This window comes from Staurois parvus, unplaced genomic scaffold (assembly GCF_062004578.1).
Source record: "Staurois parvus isolate SC_StPar_1 unplaced genomic scaffold, SC_StPar_1.0 ptg000189l, whole genome shotgun sequence".
Lineage (NCBI taxonomy): Eukaryota > Metazoa > Chordata > Amphibia > Anura > Ranidae > Staurois > Staurois parvus.
The window spans coordinates 1,079,211-1,100,880 of NW_028317985.1; the positions used below are offsets into that span (position 1 = coordinate 1,079,211).

The 21,670-nt window shown below is 47.1% G+C and overlaps 1 protein-coding gene across 3 annotated transcripts in view; it reads left to right on the forward strand.

Annotated features, from left to right (window-relative positions):
- The first annotated feature begins 997 nt into the window (after positions 1 to 997).
- Positions 998 to 21,670, forward strand: part of XYLT2 (xylosyltransferase 2) — a 40,292-nt gene continuing 19,619 nt past the window's right edge. For 2 of the 3 annotated variants that reach the window (XM_089677600.1, XM_089677601.1), the window contains exons 1-7: positions 998 to 1,284; positions 9,634 to 10,048; positions 12,802 to 12,977; positions 15,959 to 16,161; positions 16,872 to 16,952; positions 21,034 to 21,250; positions 21,357 to 21,533. In XM_089677600.1, the coding sequence (XP_089533726.1) occupies positions 1,150 to 1,284; positions 9,634 to 10,048; positions 12,802 to 12,977; positions 15,959 to 16,161; positions 16,872 to 16,952; positions 21,034 to 21,250; positions 21,357 to 21,533 (1,404 nt within the window). In that variant the 5' untranslated portion in view covers positions 998 to 1,149. The remainder of the gene's footprint in view (positions 1,285 to 9,633; positions 10,049 to 12,801; positions 12,978 to 15,958; positions 16,162 to 16,871; positions 16,953 to 21,033; positions 21,251 to 21,356; positions 21,534 to 21,670) is intronic. The other variant, XM_089677602.1, reaches the window with a different exon arrangement.

Consider the following 21,670-nt stretch of genomic DNA (forward strand, 5'->3'; position numbering starts at 1 on the left):
CCCACAGCTATCTCCTCCTGTGCCACCATCCCCTCCCTCCTAGATTGTAAGCTCCAAAGAACAGGGCCCTCAATCCCCTCATGTTTTGCATTGTTATTGTTCTGTCACATGTTCTGTCCCCCTTTGTAATGTACAGCGCTGAGCCAACTATTGGTGCTTTATAAATACTGTATAATAATAATCCCCCCCCATCAGTGCCCATCATTTTCACCAATCAGTGTCGTATATCAGTGACCATCATTGCTGTATATCAGTGCAGCATCATCAGTGCCTCTTTATCAGTGCCCATCAGTGCTACCTATCAGTGCCCATCAGTGCAACATGATCATCGCACATCAGTAAAGGAGAACAATTACCTGTTCACAAAATTTTATAATAAACCTTTTTTTTGTTTTGTTTTTTAATTTTCGCTTTTTTCATTTACAGTGCAACAAATGAAACTTCCAGTGGTGATTAAATACCACCAAAGAAAGCTCTATTTGTTTAAAAAAAATTATAAAGATTTCATATGGGTACAGCGTTGCCATGCAAAGTGCGACTGAGCTGAAAATTGGCCTGGGGAGGACGGGGGTTTAAGGGTCTGACAGGCAAGTGGTTAACCAAAGGTAGCCCCTCGACCTACAACACAGCCAGTTCCTCCTTTTTTCTTTGTTTTTATTGACATTGCTGCTGTCTGCTGTGCCCCCTGTGCTCCTTCATCCAGAGTGTGGGCACTCGAGTACAGGAGGTGTGTTACTGACCGGATCACCAGGTGAAAACAGAGGTGGGAAAACACTAAATGAAGAAAAGTAATGAAGCCACCACATGTAACGATCGGTAAGCTGCAATGTGTTACATTTTAGACTTCTGTAGCCTTATGCCTTCTATACTGAGCCCTGCATTCCTCTAATGAACGGGGATTATGGGTGTGGGACAGCAGCCACAGGTTGCCAGGCAACCAAGAACGCCCCCCTGTGTGCACCGCATGCTGGGCGGAAGTGATTGCTCCATGGTGCTGACGCGTCCACGGATTCCAGCAGGCGGCGGCGACCATATTTGTTGTGGGCGAGCGGTGCGCCGTGCCCGGGCACAGGAATGCGGTGGCTGTGGGCGCGCAGCGCTGGAGAGCCGCGATCGCACGGCATACAGTGAGGAGCTCCGAGGCGGAGGATGGCGCCTAGCGCCCGGGTCATCAAGCTCGGCCGCCGATACAAGTACCTGGCTGCCGCTGCGCTTGCTCTGCTGCTGGTGCAGGGCCTGGTGGTGTGGAGTTTCAGTGCCCTGGAGGAGGAGGAGGCTGACATGGTAAGAGCCCTGTCCTGGGGAGGGGGACTACAAGTCACAGCGTGTCTGGATCGGGCACAGACAGCCTGAGACTTGTGGTTCTTCCCCAGGGTGCAGGGTTATCATTATTGTCTATGGGGACAGGTCCTTCCCATCCCTACTATCAGCTGTGGTGTCCCCTGTAGGGAGATTCCCCATACTTCCTATCTGGGGTCACTGGGACTGGAAGTGCTGAGTGGTCACCCCCAATTTTTAAGTTAGAATGTCAGCAGCACCTGAACCTGAAAATGTGATCAATTGCAGATGACCAACCATTAGATGTGGCGGCTGCATTAGTTTTCTTGGCTTTTTCCATCTTTTGTCACCTGGTGATCTGGCCAGTAATATGCCTCCTGTATTAGAGTGCCCCCACTCTGGATGGAGGAGCACAGGGGGCACCTGTGGACAGCAGCATTGTGATTCTGGGGGGAGGGGAGTGTTATAGATGGACCAGCAGATTTTGATGGATTGGACCAGAGTCCAAACTACGGCCCATGGGCCACCTTCAGCCCTCCTTCCTGTGCACAGCTTGAGGATTGAGAGTAGGGCTGCCACCTCATCCCTTCCACCTGAACACACATCAATGACACAGGTTCTGGGGCTCATTAGGGTGCTAAATCAAGTCACTGAGTGCCGTCTATGCAATACATCACCCCTCACCCTGTGTCATTAATGTGTGTTCAGGTGGAAGGGATGAGGTGACAACCCTGATTGAGATCAGCAAAGTCTGTCTGTTCCCTCCACTTCAGCCATCACCTCCATGTAGCGGCGACTGTGATGGGGGGCAATCCGGTGGGGTTCCTTATGTAAGGGGGGGAACTCTGATGGAGAGCTTAATGAAACGGGGGGAGGACTCTGGTGGGGTCCTTGAAGTAAGGGTCAGGACTGGTGGGGTCCTTGAAGTAAGGGTCAGGACTGGTGGGGTCCTTGAAGTAAGGGTCAGGACTGGTGGGGTCCTTGAAGTAAGGGTCAGGACTGGTGGGGTCCTTGAAGTAAGGGTCAGGACTGGTGGGGTCCTTGAAGTAAGGGTCAGGACTGGTGGGGTCCTTGAAGTAAGGGTCAGGACTGGTGGGGTCCTTGAAGTAAGGGTCAGGACTGGTGGGGTCCTTGATGTAAGGTGGGAGGACTCTTATGGAGAGCTTCATGAAATGGGGGGGGGGGGGTTTGTGCATTGGTGGGGTCCCTGATGTAAGGCAGGGGGGATTCTGGTGGGGTGCCTGATGTAAGGTAGGGGGGATTCTGGTGGGGTACCCGATGTAAGGTAGGGGGGATTCTGGTGGGGTACCCGATGTAAGGTAGGGGGGATTCTGGTGGGCTACCTGATGTAAGGTAGGGGGGATTCTGGTGGGCTGCCTGATGTAAGGTAGGGGGGATTCTGGTGGGGTACCTGATGTAAGGTAGGGGGGATTCTGGTGGGGTGCCTGATGTAAGGTAGGGGGGATTCTGGTGGGGTGCCTGATGTAAGGTAGGGGGGATTCTGGTGGGGTACCTGATGTAAGGTAGGGGGGATTCTGGTGGGTCCCTGAAGTAAGTTAGGGGGGATTCTGGTGGGGTGCCTGATGTAAGGTAGGGGGGATTCTGGTGGGGTGCCTGATGTAAGGTAGGGGGGATTCTGGTGGGGTGCCTGATGTAAGGTAGGGGGGATTCTGGTGGGGTGCCTGATGTAAGGTAGGGGGGATTCTGGTGGGTCCCTGAAGTAAGTTAGGGGGGATTCTGGTAGGGTACCTGATGTAAGGTAGGGGGGATTCTGGTGGGGTACCTGATGTAAGGTAGGGGGGATTCTGGTGGGGTGCCTGATGTAAGGTAGGAGGGATTCTGGTGGGGTGCCTGATGTAATGGAGGGAGGTCTCTGGTGGGGTCCCTGATGTAAGGGGGAGGACTCCGGGGTGGTCCCTGTTGTAAGGGGGAGGACTCTGGTGGGGTCCTTGATGTAAAGGGGGGCTTTGGTGGAAAGCTTCATGAAATGGGGGGGGCTCTGGTGGGGTCCCTGATGTAAGGGAGGACTCTGGTGGGCTCCCTGATGTAAGGGAAGGGGGACTCTGGTGGGGTACCTGATGTAATGGGGGGGGGAATTCTGATGCTGTCCCTGATATAAGGGAGGGAGGACTCTGGTGGGGTCCCTGATGTAAGGGAGGGAGGACTCTGGTGGGGTCCCTGATGTAAGGGAGGGAGGACTCTGGTGGGATCCCTGATGGGAGGGAAGGGGGACTGTTGTGGGCTCCTTATGTAAAGGGAGACTCTGTTGGAGAGCTTCATGAAATGGGGGGGGAAGGGTTGCCCTGATGGGGTCCCTCCTGATGGGGGGAGAACTGTGGGAGGGTCCCTTATGTAAGGGAGGGAGGTCTTTGGGGGGTTCCTGATGTAAGGGGGAGAGGACTCGGGTGGGGTCCATGATGTAAAGGAGGACTCTGTTGGAGAGCTTCATGAAAGGGGGGGGGCAGTGGCTCTAGTGGGGTCCCTGATGTAAGGGAGGGATCTTGTCGGGAGACTATGATCTAAGGGAGGCTCTGATGGGGACTTTAATATAAGGGGAGACCCTGATGTAGGAAGGTCTCTGATGTAACAAGGACTCAGATGGGGTCCCTGAAGTAAGGGGGGCCCTGATGTAGAGGGTAACTCCCAAAAAACATGAGACTGCTCCAAACGTTTGATTTGTCTTTCACTCTCAGTAAACAGGACAAATAGAGAGGGGAATCTACCTATTGGGGGTGCAGACAGCAATGAAACCTGACAGGGGGTCTATCCCCCTCCACTCTATCCAAAACTAAAAAAAAAAACAATCTTCAGTTCTACTTTAAAGTTTATATAAAGCCAAAACTTGTTTTTTTTATATTGTATAGAGCAGGGAAGGGTTAAGCCCTCTGTCAGTTGATTTGTATAGAGCAGGGAGGGGTTAAGCCCTCCGTCAGTTGATTGGTATAGAGCAGGGAAGGGTTAAGCCCTCCGTCAGTCGATTTGTATAGAGCAGGGAAGGGTTAACCCCTCTGTCAGTTGATTGGTTTAGAGCAGGGAAGGGTTAACCCCTCTGTCAGTTGATTGGTTTAGAGCAGGGAAGGGTTAACCCCTCTGTCAGTTGATTGGTATAGAGCAGGGAGGGGTTAAGCCCTCCGTCAGTTGATTTGTAGAGCAGGGAAGGGTTAACCCCTCTGTGAGTTGATTGGTATAGAGCAGGGAAGGGTTAACCCCTCTGTCAGTTGATTTGTATAGAGCAGGGAGGGGTTAAGCCCTCCGTCAGTTGATTTGTAGAGCAGGGAAGGGTTAACCCCTCTGTGAGTTGATTGGTATAGAGCAGGGAAGGGTTAACCCCTCTGTCAGTTGATTGGTATAGAGCAGGGAAGGGTTAAGCCCTCCGTCAGTTGATTTGTAGAGCAGGGAGGGGTTAAGCCCTCCGTCAGTTGATTTGTAGAGCAGGGAAGGGTTAAGCCCTCTGTCAGTTGATTGGTATAGAGCAGGGAAGGGTTAAGCCCTCTGTCAGTTGATTTGTAGAGCAGGGAGGGGTTAAGCCCTCTGTCAGTTGATTTGCCGTCTGTGTCCTCTCCGGCGATCTCATTTCCTGCCCCAGAGCCTCCACACTGGTAATACCTGTTTGATGTTTCCCCCATGTGACCCCATTCATCCGCACACACCTGCTGAAAACCAAATATACGAGTTTATTTAGAAATGCACTTGGCTAAGAGGCAGAGAACATTGTAGATAACGGTACACACTTTCCTTGGTGCTCCAGGCCATGTTTACACTCGCTTCATTCTCCGAAAGCATTTGACAGGCAGTGATGCCGTTGCAGCGTGGCCCCGTTCACTCGAAGGGGTTGCGCTCAGTGGGGGAGATAGTGCCCTCCAAATACAAGAGAGGTATAATTCCTACCACAAAGCATCATGGCCATGACGTGTACACTCTGAGCCACTGCCTTCGCCGCTGAAGTGGGAAGCAGTTGAGGGGTGGTAAAAGCATGACTCAGCTGTGGGGTTTTACTGCCCCCCAACTGCAAGTGTAAACGAGCCCTCCGGTGTTGTTTGAGGCACCAAAAAGGGGGCTTCTCAATGGGGAATACTGTGCTGGACCTGCAAGCCTAGTGTTTGGTTTGTCATTGTGGTGCCATCCGAGGTTTGCCGCCAAGCATCGCAGCAGCATCATGTGTACAGCCTCATCAGGGTGCCTTTGCAGCTTAACCACTTCCTGTCCGGACACTTCTACCCCCTTCCTGTCCAGGGCAATTTTCAGCTTTCAGCGCTATCACACTTTGAATGACAGTTGCGCGGTCATGCAACACTGTACCCATATGAATTTTTTACCATTTTTTTGAGACAGATAAAGCTTTATTTTGGTGGTATTTATTCACCACTGGGATTTTAATTTTTTTTGCTATGTAAATGAAAAAGTCCAAAATTTTGAAAAAAAGTGTTTTTCTTATAAAATTTTGCAAATAAATAATCTTTCATCATAAATCTTGGCCAAAATGTATTCCGTTATATTTTTAGTAAAAAAAAATAAAATAATGCAAATTAGTTTATAACCAAAAATTATAATTTTTTTTACATTTTTATTTTATTTTTTTATATTTATTTATTTTTTTTACATACGGTCACCCTAGCAGTACAGCGTCACCATGGTGTCACTGTACTACTTGTGGGGGGTGATGATTTTTTTTTTTTTTTTTACAGTGATTGCTTTTACACCCATATAGGATGTAAAAGCAATCATTTCTCTTTCTCTCTGGCTGCATTCTTGCAGCCATTGAGAACTATTGTGTGAGCTGTGATTGGTCACATGGTACAAGGCTGTTGTGAATAGCCTTGTACCATGTGACCTCTGTGATCATTCACAGATTTAACACGTAATAAGCAATGATGTCACAAGTGACATCTTGCTTACTACTTTGCATGTGATCACTGATTGGCCTATCAGTGATCACATGATCGGGACCTCACACAGAGGTCCCGTCCGACGATCGGTGTTTCACTGTGTCCAGAGGACACAACGGACACCAGCTAGAAAAGGCGGGTGCCATTTATGAACGGCAACCCGCCCCTGGACTGCCACCGCCCTGCCGTTTATAAACAGCAGGCGGACGGCAAGTGGTATTAAAGGGTTACTTCACCGTTACAGAAAAGATTGAAAAAAGTGAACTAACACTGTACAACCTCCCCTCCCTCCAGTATCCATTGTACTTATCCCCATGTGTGATGAAATGTCAGTGCTCATGCGGCTGGTGCAGCGGTTTGGGGGGGGGGGGGGGTTAACACCCCTGCTCTTCTCTTTTCAGGACTTCTGGGATGGATCGGAGAAATGCTCTGTGCCAGCGCTGACCAATCAGAATCACTCTGATCCATGCTGGAAGCCCAAAAGAGAGAAGAGAGAGACGAGCAGGGACTTCATATCCCCAGGCCACTGGACTGGCTGTGTAGGCACAGACCAATCATCGCCCACTCGGGTAAGTACAGCAGGAACTTTCCTAGCCGGCAGACGCCAGCGTCCTTAACAACAAGTGAATATCTGGTTGTTAAGGAGCAGGCTGGCAAACCAGCCACCATGTCCTTAACAGATGACTCATCAGCTGTCAGCGGGGTTCTCAACTAACAAAAACAAAATAATTGTTAGCTGTTAAAAATTGAGGGAAAAAAACATCACCGCCCCCCCCCCCCTCCGCACCCCCACTAAATCTGTTCCAGGGCCTTCAGATCTGGTATGGATTTTAAAGGGAAGCCCACAGCAAAATGAAGAAAAAAAACTGCATGGGGTCCCCCCAAATCCATAGCAGACACTTAGGTCCGGTATAGATCTTGAGGGGAACCCCACATCAAAATTATAGAAGAAATGGCGTAGGGGTCCCCCCCCCCAAATCCTTACCAGACCCTCATTTGAGCGTGCAGTTTGGTGCGATTCCCCTGCACCCCCAACCCAATCCTTCCCCCCCCACTCGAATCATACTAGGCCAAATGCCTTCAACATGAGGGAGGGGTACATTGGGGTATGGGGGCCCCCCCCTTAAAGCACCTTGTCCCCATGTTGAGGAGGATAAGGGTCTCTTCCACTCAACCCTGGCCCAGTGGTTGTGGGGGTGCGGGCATGACTTGTTGGAATCTGGCCCCCAGATCCTGCCCCCCACCACCATGTAGTGGTAAAAGTGAGTAAAAACACAGAGCCAGGCTTTGACAAGTACTTTATTAAAAAAAAAAAAAAAAAAAAAATGTCCCCGAAGTAGATCAAAAGCCAATCATGATGAATACTGGCCGCGACCCGAAAAAAAAAGAAGGTCCACATCTGATGCTGGCTCCCTATCTGTCCATGCACACATCGTCGTTTACATTCGTTTTTTTGAACGCAGAAAACGTGCGTTCAGAAGTCAATTTTATCAGCATTTCCAACGCAAAACGCTTGTAAACGTGGCAAATCGCGTTTGTAAGCGCTTGCGTCTGAATTTTTTTTTTAACTCTTCCAGTTCCTGATGCTGTCATCATGAAAAATGCATGCAAAGTGTTTTCAGGGTATTTGGATGGACAAAACCCTGAAAACAGGATGTTCCTGCCAATCTCCTCACACATTGTAATGACCAATTCACACCTCAGACCTCTCCCACCCTTGGAAACAAAAGATATGTTAATGACCATTCACACCTGAATTCCTCATGACCTCCTGCCAGGTGACCTTAATGACTGCCTCCTCCAGACACCTTCCCACCCTTGGAAACAAAAGAAATGTTAATGAGCAACTCACACCTAAGCTAATCTCAACACATACTGCTGTCTCTGCTTCTACTCTCTGTATTTCTCTGAAACAGTTTGAAATATTTAATAATTTACCACTTTTCAGTGCATTCTGGGCATTTGGGAGGTTCTCCTGCGCTTATCTTTAAAAAAACACTTCTAAACATAAACGCGCTATGCAAACGCCTCTAAACAGACGTTTTTTTACCTAGGTTTTCCAGCAGTCAGTTTCCATCGTTCAGAAGTGTCCCGTGTACAAGAAGGGCTAAGGGTCTCTAATTTAGCTATACTTCTAATCTTCATTTTACATTGAACTGAACATAACTGTCACTTTTTTTAAATGTAGTATACTTGCCAGCTTTGTGAATTGAGTTTGGTATAAAAAAAAAAAAGAAAAAAGGGAAAAAAGTGATTGAATAACACAAAAAAAGTAAGAGGTGGGTAAAAATAAAAGCACCTAGGTAAAACAGTCTGCGGGGGCCACAAGAACAAAACAATGAATGTTAAAGGCCCCCTCACAGCCCCAAACCAGTGTTTGGGAATCTAGTGTGTTAGAACCCCTGTCAGGTGTTAATTGCTGTCTCTCTCCGGACATCCACCCTCTCTAGTTTTCCTGGTGACTGTTGTCTTTGGTGATAGGATTTTACAGTTGTCACTGAAATTGGGGGGGCGGCGGCGGCAAATGTTTCATTGGGGGTACCTGTTTCAATGACAATTGTCTAACGGCTCATGGTTGGGGGGGGGGGGACAATAGGTGCCTGAGCTGCATTTTTACCACCACTTTTAAGCTACAAAGGCAGAGAGATGGGGATGTACACATGCCATGACTGTGTTGCTTTGCTTCATGGCTGCTGCAGAAATTCCCCCCCCCCCCCCCCCGTTGCATCTGACAGGCAGTACCGCTGCTGAATGCATTTTAACTACATAGGACCCTGCCATTACCACCCTGCAAATGTGTGTACTGCAATAAGTTGCGGTGAGGTGCTATGGCATTTGCTTGGTGGAAACAGGTGGTGGGGAGATGACATATTACCTAGTCACTGAAAAGCAATCCACTGTGGATTGCTTTTCATAGGTTCAGCATTGTTGGCCAGACATCTAAATATAGCCTTGGAGGGTCCTCATTCCCTGTCATGCCTTAGGGTTGGGATCTGGTAGGAAATCTCCCCGATGGGACACAGAAGTAACAAAATAATCCTGAAAGGAGTTCCAACCATTCTCTACTCTAAGGCTAGGTTCACATCTGTGCGGGTGGTGCCGCTGCGGATCCGCACAAAAATCCGTGCAGCCGCACCACCCGCACAGAAGAATGCGGATCCGCGGGTGGGTGACGTTAATTCTAATGGCACGCCGCCCGCACTGGAGGTTCCCGTGCGGGCTGCGTTTTCAGAAGAAATGCAGGGACTTCTTCCCTGTGTGTCCCGGAGCGCGGGAGTCCATTCAAATGAATGAGCTCTTGTACCCGTGCAAAACGCGGACCGCAGGAACACGGATATGTGAATCGGGGTAAAGCCAAAACAATTTTTTACTTTTCTATAGATACTTTTAAAAATGAGTCAGTTGGACTTGTTTTCCCTTCACTTTTGCTAATCTGCATTTTCTTCTCAACTTGATTTTTGTATTGCAGAATGCTCAGCAGAGGAAAAATAGAAGCCCAGATAAAGCAGAGCATTCCAAGGACCCTGACAATTCTGCAGGGCGCAGGGCTTGGAGATCCAGAGGAAAGGCAGGGAGATCAGGCAGTGAGGTAGCCAGAGTGGCAAGAGAGGCTAATCCAAGATCCAAGCTGAGCACCCGTCTTCATGTCCCCCAGGAAACGTGGCATAACCTAACCAGAGATGGCGACACCGGCAGTGTAGAAGGACCTCACCCCACGGATCGCATTTTCACCCCAAAGTGTGACGTCAAAGGAAAAGACGCCCTGTCTGCTCTCTCCAGAGCCACCACCCAGAAATGTCAGCAGGAGATTGCCGACATTGTCTGTCTGCACCAGTTGGGACAGATCATTCCCAAGAGTTTGCCCCGTTATTGCCAAACGACAGGTAATTGTTCGGGCTGCTGGACGGCCTCATTTTTCACTTTTTTATGCTGTGACCATTCCTTCTGATGCTTTCTCCATAAAACAAAATACATTAAAGTGGTTGTAAACCCTGACTTGCACCCAGTGAAGTGAGTGACCTCATGTGATACACAGAGATGAAACAAACCGAAGTTGTACCTGTTTATGTGCAGTCTTCTCTACACCAGTTTAAAGTGCTGAATTTATAAAGCTTGTCTGAGAGTGCAGAAAAAGGCGGCAGAGAGCTGAAATTACACTCTGCAGAACCCAGGGAGGAGAGCACTGATAGCTGATTGGAGGGAAGAGAGACACCCTGTTCCCTATAGCTCACAGGAACAGAGCTGAGGCTGTCAATACACTGGAGCTCCCTCCACTGGCACCATTTTCTTTTGGTGTCAGGAATACTTTTTAGAAGTGACTCACGCCAATAGCAGTAACAAAGCAGCAGACAGAAATGACACTTAGTGGTCTTAATTGGGACAGACTAAAGGATATGCTTTGCTTATCTTTCATATCTGAGATTTATAACCACTTTAAAGAGTTAGTAAACCCAGGACCCTGCATTCACTATATCCGGTCTCCCCGGACCCTGCATTCACTATATCTGGTCTCCCGGACCCTGCATTCACTATATCCGGTCTCCCCGGACCCTGCATTCACTATATCTGGTCTCCCCGGACCCTGCATTCACTATATCTGGTCTCCCCGGACCCTGCATTCACTATATCTGGTCTCCCCGGACCCTGCATTCACTATATCTGGTCTCCCCGGACCCTGCATTCACTATATCTGGTCTCCCCGGACCCTGCATTCACTATATCCGGTCTCCCCGGACCCTGCATTCACTATATCTGGTCTCCCCGGACCCTGCATTCACTATATCTGGTCTCCCCGGACCCTGCATTCACTATATCTGGTCTCCCCGGACCCTGCATTCACTATATCTGGTCTCCCCGGACCCTGCATTCACTATATCCACTCTCCCCGGACCCTGCATTCACTATATCCACTCTCCCCGGACCCCGCGTTCACTATATCCACTCTCCCCGGACCCCGCGTTCACTATATCCACTCTCCCCGGACCCCGCGTTCACTATATCCACTCTCCCCGGACCCCGCGTTCACTATATCCGGTCTCCCCGGACCCCGCGTTCACTATATCCGGTCTCCCCGGACCCCGCGTTCACTATATCCGGTCTCCCCGGACCCCGCGTTCACTATATCCGGTCTCCCAGGACCCCGCGTTCACTATATCCGGTCTCCCAGGACCCCGCGTTCACTATATCCGGTCTCCCCGGACCCCGCGTTCACTATATCCGGTCTCCCCGGACCCCGCGTTCACTATATCCGGTCTCCCAGGACCCCGCGTTCACTATATCCGGTCTCCCCGGACCCCGCGTTCACTATATCCGGTCTCCCCGGACCCCGCGTTCACTATATCCGGTCTCCCCGGACCCCGCGTTCACTATATCCGGTCTCCCCGGACCCCGCGTTCACTATATCCGGTCTCCCCGGACCCCGCGTTCACTATATCCGGTCTCCCCGGACCCCGCGTTCACTATATCCGGTCTCCCCGGACCCCGCGTTCACTATATCCGGTCTCCCCGGACCCCGCGTTCACTATATCCGGTCTCCCCGGACCCCGCGTTCACTATATCCGGTCTCCCCGGACCCCGCGTTCACTATATCCGGTCTCCCCGGACCCCGCGTTCACTATATCCGGTCTCCCCGGACCCCGCGTTCACTATATCCGGTCTCCCGCAGTACACACAACATGGAAATGCAACTATTTTGGGAAATATAAACTGCTAAATACCTTTTCTAATCAGCAGTTAGAGTAGTCTTGTGACTTCTATCAGTGTCCAGCTGAGTACTGGTTATAGCTTGTTGGAGGAGTTTTCATTCTCCTCTGACTGTCCTATGAGGCTGCATAACCCCTGAACTTCTGTCTGGACAGTGCTGATTGGCCCTCTGCTGATCACATACACCCTCCCAAGAAAAAAGCTCTCTAGCAAGTCACAAAAACTGAGCATCTGCACAGTGGCTCCTAGAGCTTTGTGCTATCTGCAGATGGATTGATGACAGTAAAAGGAGGGGAGGATCAGAGAAGACAGGATCAAACAGCCTATTTACAGAATGCAGAGGATTAACCCCTTAGGTTCCACAGTGAGTATAACCAGCATGCTTTACTGCATATACAGACTGATTGTACTGTTGTGGGTTTAGTATCACTTTAAGGGCTAATTCACACATTGTGGTGACAGATGATTTACTGCATTGTGACACATCTGTCACCTCAGGGACACACAGGGAATAATTGTTTCCTAGGTCTCCCTTTTACACTGCAGTACAGCCTATGGCTGCGATGAAATACAGTCATGCTGCGTTTTATCGCATGCCGATTCGCATTGTAATGTACTGCAAAGCTGTGCTGTATACTGTTATGAATGATATGTGTATGTTTTGTACACTTCACATAAAGTTTATACAAAATAAAGGGAGTCATGTGATGCTCTGAATTTCTACCGTAGCCGGCAACAGAGCGCAGTGATTCCCTCCGGCAGCTCTCCATTCACAGTCTAAAAGCTCCGTAGAAACCTTGGGCCCCATTGTGACGAGTGCCAGACCTGAAGCGCTGAGATCTTGCCATCGCAGTCCTTGGTAGCTGTCAGACTGTTAGGTGGATTCTCCTTTCAATTAATAGAATCTAAGAATTGGTTTGTTTTTTGTTTCCAGGTAAAATAACCCCTGGCTTACAGTGGGAGGAGTCAGATGTTGGAGCCCCGCCTCCGGAGGATCCACTGCGCATTGTTTACATGCTTGTTGTACACGGGAGAGCGGTGCGGCAATTGAAACGTCTCATCAAAGCCATTTACCACAAAGACCACTTTTACTACATCCATGTAGATCAGGTAAGAGATGGCTTAACATAATGGGGGTCCAGTCATTTGTACAGCCCCCCCTACGCACGCCTGCAATTCACAAACCTCTGAAGACTGGACAGATTTTATTTCTAAACAAACATGCGATGAAAGCCCTCGGGCGCGCTAAAGGTTCTAGAGTTTTCTTTCCTTCTACCACGGGTGAAAGGAAAGAACATCGTTTGATTCCCCCATCATCACAGTCCGTGGTAATTATTATTATACAGTGTTTATATAGCGCCAACAGTTCGCTCAGCGCTGTACATTATAAAGGGAGACAATACACGAGACAGTACAATAACAATACAATGCAATACACGAGGGGATCGAGGGCCCTGCTCCTTGGAACTTACAATCTAGGAGGGAGGGGATAGTGGTACAGGAGGAAATAGCTGTGGAGGATGGAGTGGTAGGAAGAGTGGAGGAGATCGGCGATTAGTAGAGGGCGTGGTAGGCTTCCCTGCAGAGGTGGGTTTTCAGGGTGCACCTAAAGGAGAGGAGAGTAGGTGATAGTCTGATGGATTTGGGGTAGGGAGTTCCAGAGGATGGAGGAAGCCCTGGAGAAGTCCTGCAGATGGGCATGGGAGGAGGAGACCAGGGAACTAGAAAGGAGGTCTTGTGAGGAGCGGAGAGTAGGCGATAGTCTGATGGATTGGGGTAGGGAGTTCCAGAGGATGGGGGAAGCCCTGGAGAAGTCCTGGAGACGGGCATGGGAGGAGACCAGGGAACTAGAGAGGAGGAGGTCTTGTGAGGAGCGGAGAGTACGTTTTGGGTGGTATTTGGATAGCAGGTCGGTGATGTAGTTTGGGGCAGTGTTATGAATGGCTTTGTATTATCATTTTGAATTTTATCCGTTGGGCAATCGGAAGCCAGTGGAGGGAATGGCAGAGGGGGGTGGCGGATACGGAGCGGTTAGTAAGGTGGATGAGTCTGGCCGCAGTATTCAGGATAGATAATGGGGGAATCCTTCCCACAGCGCTATTGTGTTTTGCTGACAGGGAGCATTCCCTGGCAGCAGAACACAGCGATCACTGCTGGCGGCTATAGACGCTGGCAATGGTCACATGAAAAAAAAAACAGGCTGGTTGTACTGAAATCGATCAATGAATCAACTTCAATACAACCAGCCTGCTGAAGGTTGGATCAAATCTCGGGCAGTTGCTGCTGACCTGGACAATTTGATACATCTAATCCCAACCACAGCACCACCTGCCTGGAGTTTGCATGTTCTCCCTGGGTTTCCTCCGGGTACGCTGGTTTCCTCCCACACTCCAAAGACATGCTGGTAGGTGAATTGGCTCCTGTATATGTAAATTGTCCCTAGTATGTGTATGTATGAATGTGAGTTAGGGACCTTAGATTGTACACCCCTTGAGGGTTAGGGACCTTAGATTGTACACCCCTTGAGGGTTAGGGACCTTAGATTGTACGCCCCTTGAGGGTTAGGGACCTTAGATTGTACGCCCCTTGAGGGTTAGGGACCTTAGATTGTACGCCCCTTGAGGGTTAGGGACCTTAGATTGTACGCCCCTTGAGGGTTAGGGACTGATGTGAATGTACAATATATATGTAAAGCGCTGCGTAAATTGACAGTCCTATATAAGTACCTGAAATAAATACATAAATCTGCGGTCGGTATAACTGCAGGTTTGATTGAACTGTATCCTTCACCAACAGGTGCCCTTGCGCTCAGTGCTGCATAAGCTGTATGTAGCCTCAGGTACTTACAGTATACAGCTCTGTTCTGGCAACAAGGCAGACACTCATCGGGTAAAAAGAAACCCTGTGAGTAGAGAACTCACTGGAAAAGAAATGCTCAAGAGAACAACTTACTGGGCCCTCTCCTGGAACAAAATAGAATCTGAGCCATTCAGAGGAAGCTTTGTATTTTCTAAATGAATACAAGGCTTCTACTGATTGGCTGAAGTGAAGATCGTGACATCATCCTCCTGCCCCTCCACTGCAGTATGTGCTAAGACTACATGCAGTCCATACTGCACTGACCGCAAATACACCTGTTAATGAAAAAAATAGTTTGTTTGGATCAGCTTGGTGCAAACGAACGAGTTCAATCAAACCCTTAAGTTACGTTTTAAAGCTGAATTCCAGGAATTGACGTCCTTTGTGACAAGTGAAGGCACACTATGAGTTAAGTCCAAGGAGATGTACGACATCTCCTGGACTTATCTTTGTTAATAACATTTGACAGGTTTATTTGGAGAGATGCTGTGGGATCCGAGAGGAAAAAAGGCACACAGCAGCTATGCCCACTCTCCCCTCTAGTGCCAATGTACAGAAGACTTGGTATTATGTGAACACATTCACAAAATACAAAGGCTTCTGTGATTGGGCAGGAGCAGGGGAGGGGCGGGTATAGCAGCTGCAGTAACTCTGCTGTTGAAGATGCAGAGATTAGGAGGATCAGTGTTGAACTTCTGGAAATACAGCGATAGACTTCTTCTGGGAGTACTATAAACCAGTCAGATATAAATAATAGAGAGAAGTCCAGGAGATGTGACGCATCTCCTTGGACGTAGCTCATGGTGTGCCTTCACTTTTCACAAATTGAAGGAATTCAGAATTAAGTAGCGGCCAGGGTAACGTTTCATCCTGTACTACTTTAGAGCAGCTGAGGGAAGAATTTATGAATCAAATTACTTTTGTAGTTGATTTTGTCTCAAAATGTGCCTCGCTACTCCTGTTTAGCATTGGTTTGCTGTGCAACAGAACTGATAATGTGCCCCTCTGTACTTGGACTTTCAAGCGATCCCATTTCTTTCCCCAATACGGTAAACACACCTGACCTTTTTACTGTATCACAGCGCATTGTTGAAAATACATATTTGTTGTGGTGTACTGCAAAAAAAAAAGTTGGGCAAATATTGTTTTGTGGAGGTGCAGTGAGGGCCCATACAAAAGGAATGCATTGAACAGGGTGAATGGACCTTTACTAATTTATGTCTTTCTGACAGCGCTCAAATTACCTTCATAGTGAAGTTGTCCAGTTGGCACAGCAGTATACAAACATTCGTGTTACCCCATGGCGCATGATCACTATATGGGGTGGAGCCAGTCTTCTCACCATGTATTTGCGCGGCATGCAAGATTTGCTTGAAATGTCCGACTGGCCCTGGGACTTCTTTATCAACTTAAGTGCCACTGACTACCCAACCAGGTAAGTTAGAAAAGACACTAAAAAAAAGAAAATAATTGTTATAAATATGACCTTTTGTTTTACATATAAACATTTCATGTAGTGCAAAGGATTCCTAGAGCACTAGGGCTTAGCTAACCATTTGCCCTCCTGAGGATTTACCCCTCTTCCTGACCAGGCCATTTTTTGCGTTACGGCGCAGCTTTACGTTAACTGACAATTGTGCGGTCATGTAACGCTGCACCCAAATGAAATATACGTCCTTTTTTTTCCCACGAATTGTGCTTTCTTTAGGTGGTATTTGATTGCCTGTGTGTTTTTTTTTTTTTTTTTTTTGCAGTATAAAAAAAAAAAGACAATTTTTGAGAGCGAAAACTTTTTTGACTTTTTGCTATTAAACATGTCCAGTGAAAAAATTTTAAAATCATAAATTTAGGCCAAAATGTATTCTGCTCCATGTCTTTGCTAAAGAAAAAAATCCCAGTACGTGTAAATTAATTGGTTTACGTGAAAGTTATCGCGTAATATATTGGAGCCCCCTCTCCTGTTTAATAAATAGCAGATATGCAAAAAAAAAAATATGTAGAGAAAAAAAGTTATTCAGTATATACTACCCTTATCCCTGGCTTTCACCCATGGAATTCTTTACATGTGTTCCTTGTGAGAATGGCTGTTGTACCTGAACCGTGTTAGGTTTGTCATGTAACTTGAAATGTTTCTTTTGTATACAGGACCAACGAGGAGCTGGTTCTCTTTCTATCAAAATACAGAGACAAGAACTTCCTTAAATCTCATGGCCGTGACAATGCTAGGTAAGATTTCCCCTTGTGATAGCGAAGTCCTATATCTTAAAAAAACAAAAAAAAAACCACAATTCTTGTCCAGGTCTTACATTCTCATCATGAAACCGAGGAAACGCAAAGAATTAAAGAAAAGCACACTCACCTGAAGTCGTGTATTAATTAAAAAGTATTTAAAGTGTTACTAAACCCCGGACCCTGCGTTCCCTATATCCGGTCTCCCCGGACCCTGCGTTCCCTATATCCGGTCTCCCCGGACCCTGCGTTCCCTATATCCGGTCTCCCCGGACCCTGCGTTCCCTATATCCGGTCTCCCCGGACCCTGCGTTCCCTATATCCGGTCTCCCCGGACCCTGCGTTCCCTATATCCGGTCTCCCCGGACCCTGCGTTCCCTATATCCGGTCTCCCCGGACCCTGCGTTCCCTATATCCGGTCTCCCCGGACCCTGCGTTCCCTATATCCGGTCTCCCCGGACCCTGCGTTCCCTATATCCGGTCTCCCCGGACCCTGCGTTCCCTATATCCGGTCTCCCCGGACCCTGCGTTCCCTATATCCGGTCTCCCCGGACCCTGCGTTCCCTATATCCGGTCTCCCCGGACCCTGCGTTCCCTATATCCGGTCTCCCCGGACCCTGCGTTCCCTATATCCGGTCTCCCCGGACCCTGCTTTCCCTATATCCGGACCCTGCGTTCCCTATATCCGGACCCTGCGTTCCCTATATCCGGACCCTGCGTTCCCTATATCCGGACCCTGCGTTCCCTATATCCGGTCTCCCACAGTACACACAATATTGAAATTTAATTATTTTAGTAAATATACTCTGCTAAATACCTTTTCTCATAGCAGTATAAAGCAGTCTTGTGACTTCTACCAGCGTCCCGCTGAGCACTGGTTAAAGATTGTTGGAGGAGTTTTTATTCTCTTCTGACTGTCCTATGAGGCTGCATAACCCCTGACCTTCTGTCTTGGCAGTGCTGATCACATGCACCCTTCCAAAAAAAAAAACTCTAGCAAGACACACTAAACTGCGCATGTACAGAGTGCCTCCTAGAGCTCTCTACTATCAGCAGATAGATTGAGGACAATAAAAGAAGGGGAGGATCAGAGAAGACAGGATCAAACAGCCTTTTTACACAATGCAGAGGATTAACCCCTTAGGTTCCACAGTGAGTATAACAAGCATGCTTTACTACATATACAGACTGATTTTACTGTTGTGGGTTTAGGAACACTTTAAATAATGCATTTTTTATTTTGCAAAGATGAATATTAGAGTTTTTCAACAGTTTTTACCAGCACACGATGACAGTGCAAAATATTTACAGTAAAAGTAAAAGGGCAAAAAGGAGGCGTATAGGCCATAAGCAACAAGGACATATCAAAACAGAAAAGTCATCACCTCATGACGGCAAACAGAATGAGTAACAGCGGGCTGTGGGGATGTACTCGGCCCGACTGCGGGGTCTGCCCCACCTATCTGAGAAATGCAATCCAGAACCTAGTGGCGGGAGTGGCATCAACATGAACTGGTAGGACAGCAAACACAAGGACAAAAGGAGTTCAATAGTAGCTGGGGGGGGGGATTAGAGGAAGGGGGAGAAGAAGGGCAGGATGGGGGGAGGGATGGGAGGAGTCCTGTAAAGGCATTTTTACATACAATAGGTTGAAATGTTTGAACTTCATCTGGTATCTGTCACTTGTAATCTTTAACCACTTCAATACCGAGCACTTTTACCCCCTTCCTGCCCAGGCCAATTTTCAGCTGTCAGTGCTGTCGCACTTTGAATGACAATTGCGCTGTCATGCAACACTGTACCCATATGAAATTTTTATAATTTTTTTCACACAAATCGAGCTTTCGTTTGGCGGTATTTAATCACCACTGAGGTTTTTATTTTTTGCTAAATAAAACAAAAAACACCTGAAACTTTTGAAAAAACGCACTTTTCTTCGTTTCTGTAATAAAATTTTGCAAATAAATAACATTTCTTCATAAATTTAGGTCAAAATTTATTCTGTTACATTTCTTTGGTGAAAATAATAATAATTGAATTTGTATTTTTTTTCAAATGTTTCTATTACTTTTTTTTTTATTAATTTTTTTTTTTTTTTACACTTTTATTTTTCAGCACACTGACATAGTAACATTGAGCTACTCTGGGCAAGTGATCAGGATTTTTTTTTTTTAAACACATTATGATTGCTAATACCAATATATTTTGTTGATATTTGAAATCGTTACTGAATGAAACTGATTCATTTAGTCTTTTTTTTGTGATTAGCTGTGATTGGGCAAAGCTGATCGCGTGATACAGATGGGTTGTGATAGGCCCTGTCTGTATCATGTGACTGTCTTGACCAGTCACAGCTAACAACTTAAATGTATACAATGGATGGCATGACCGGAAGCCATCCATTGTATACAATTGACATGTGATCTGCTGTGATTGGTAACAGCGGTCACATGACACTGGCAACGGGCCGGTGTAGTGATATGTCATTGGCTGTGTCCAGTGGACACAGCCGGTGACAGATCATGCCGCTGTGCGGCCCGTTTTGACAGGATGTCATATGACGCCCAGTCACAATGGCGAGTGTCCCACCCGGCTGTCAATCTGCTATAGGCCGGGCGGGAAGGTGTTAATCCATCTACCGTTTTAAAGTGATTTGTAAAGGCTCAGCTTTTTATTTTATTAAATTAATAAAGATGCTGCTTTGATGGGTGGATGTCAGTCTGGAGAAGTGGGTGCTCATAGACCGGCTGTATTTCCATACAGACTGCCTTAAGTAATGTCCTCATGTGGTGCTGAATGGCCATGATTAACCACTTCATGTCCGGACATTTTTACCCCCTTCCTTTCCAGGCCAATTTTCAGCTTTCAGCGCTGTCACACTTTGACAATTACACGGTCATGCAACACTGTACACATATGAATTTTTTAGCATTTCTTTAGACAGATAAAGCTTTATTTTGGTGGTATTTATTCACTACTGGGATTTTTATTTTTTTTGCTATGTAAATGAAAATGTCCAAAAATTTTGAAAAAAAGTGTTTTTCTTATAAAATTTTGCAAATAAATAAAATTTCATCATAAATCTTGGCCAACATTTATTCCTTTTTTTTATATTTTTAGTAAAAAAAAAATAACCTAAATTAGTTTGTAACTAAAATTATAATTTTTAAGCATTTTTTTTTTTTACCTTTATTTAATTTTTTATATTTATGTTTTTTTTTACATACTGTCACCCTAGCAGTACAGTGTCACCATGGTGACACTGTACTACTTGTGGGGGGTGATGAAGATTTTTTTTTTTTTTTTTACACTGATTGCTTTTACACCCATAAAGGCTATAAAAGCAATCATTTCTCCTTCTCTCTGGCTGCATTCTTGCAGCCATTGAGAACTATTGTGTGAGCTGTGATTGGTCACAGCTTGTCACATGGTACAAGGCTGTTGTGAATAGCCTTGTACCATGTGAACTCTGTGATCATTTACAGATTTCACACGTAGTAAGCAATTATGTCAGAAATGACATCTTGCTTACTACTCTGCATGTGATCACTGATTAGCCAATCAGTGATCACATGACCGGGACCTCGTACAGAGGTCCTGTCCGATGATCGGTGTTCCACTGTGTCCGGAAGACACGGCGGGCACCGGATCACGGTGCTGCGCGCTCCCAGGGAGCGCTCACAAGCAGGGGGCAGGGAGGCCGTTTATAAACAGCCACCTGATCCTGCACTTCCGCTGTCCGGCCGTTTATATACAACAGCTGGACGGGAGGTGGTTAATTAAAAAAAAAAAAAAAAAAAAATGTTTTCTAAATCCATTGAATAAATGGGCAGGCCAGGGGACAGTCAGGCTGTGGAAGAAAAGGCTAGACGATGCTGGACATCCAAGAAAGGAGGCAATTTCTGTCTGGCTCCTGACTAATGCCCACAGTGAGAAGCAATGAAATCCGAGTAAGCCATTTCAGTACAGGAGGAGCCTAAAGCAAGACTAAACCTAAGGCCGGAGTTCTGCTTTAAGCCATAGACTCCTGTGTGTGTAAAGGAGGTTGTTGATTCAATTATTGTTGTTTAATTTCCAGGTTCATTAAGAAGCAAGGTCTAGATCGCCTTTTCCATGAGTGTGACTCGCACATGTGGCGTCTTGGTGAGCGGCAGATACCAGAAGGCATTGTGGTAGATGGTGGCTCTGATTGGTTTGCTCTGACCCGCAAGTTTGTGAAATATGTCACCTACACACAGGACGTCTTGGTGTCGGAATTGAGGCGATTCTACAAGTATACTCTGCTGCCTGCTGAGGTGATCCATTTGTGTCTTTCTGTATCAGTGTTTTCTCTGAACTTCATGTTAAATTTTATGTCTTGTCACCGTAAAGCAGCACCTGAAACCCATGTCTCTCCTACAGTCCTTCTTTCATACTGTCCTGGAGAACAGTCACGACTGTGACACTCTTGTCGACAATAATCTGCGAGTGACTAACTGGAACAGAAAGCTGGGTTGCCGCTGTCAGTACAAACACATCGTAGACTGGTGCGGCTGTTCTCCTAACGACTTCAAGCCCCAGGATGTTGTGCGTCTGCAGGTAGTCTGAAAAAGATGAACTATCTTCATTACATTTATATTATTATTATTATTTATTTATTTTTTTTAAGATTTCTAAACGCTTTTGTTGCCAATCCTTTTTTTTTTTTTATTCCTTCCATTCTTTTTTACACAAAA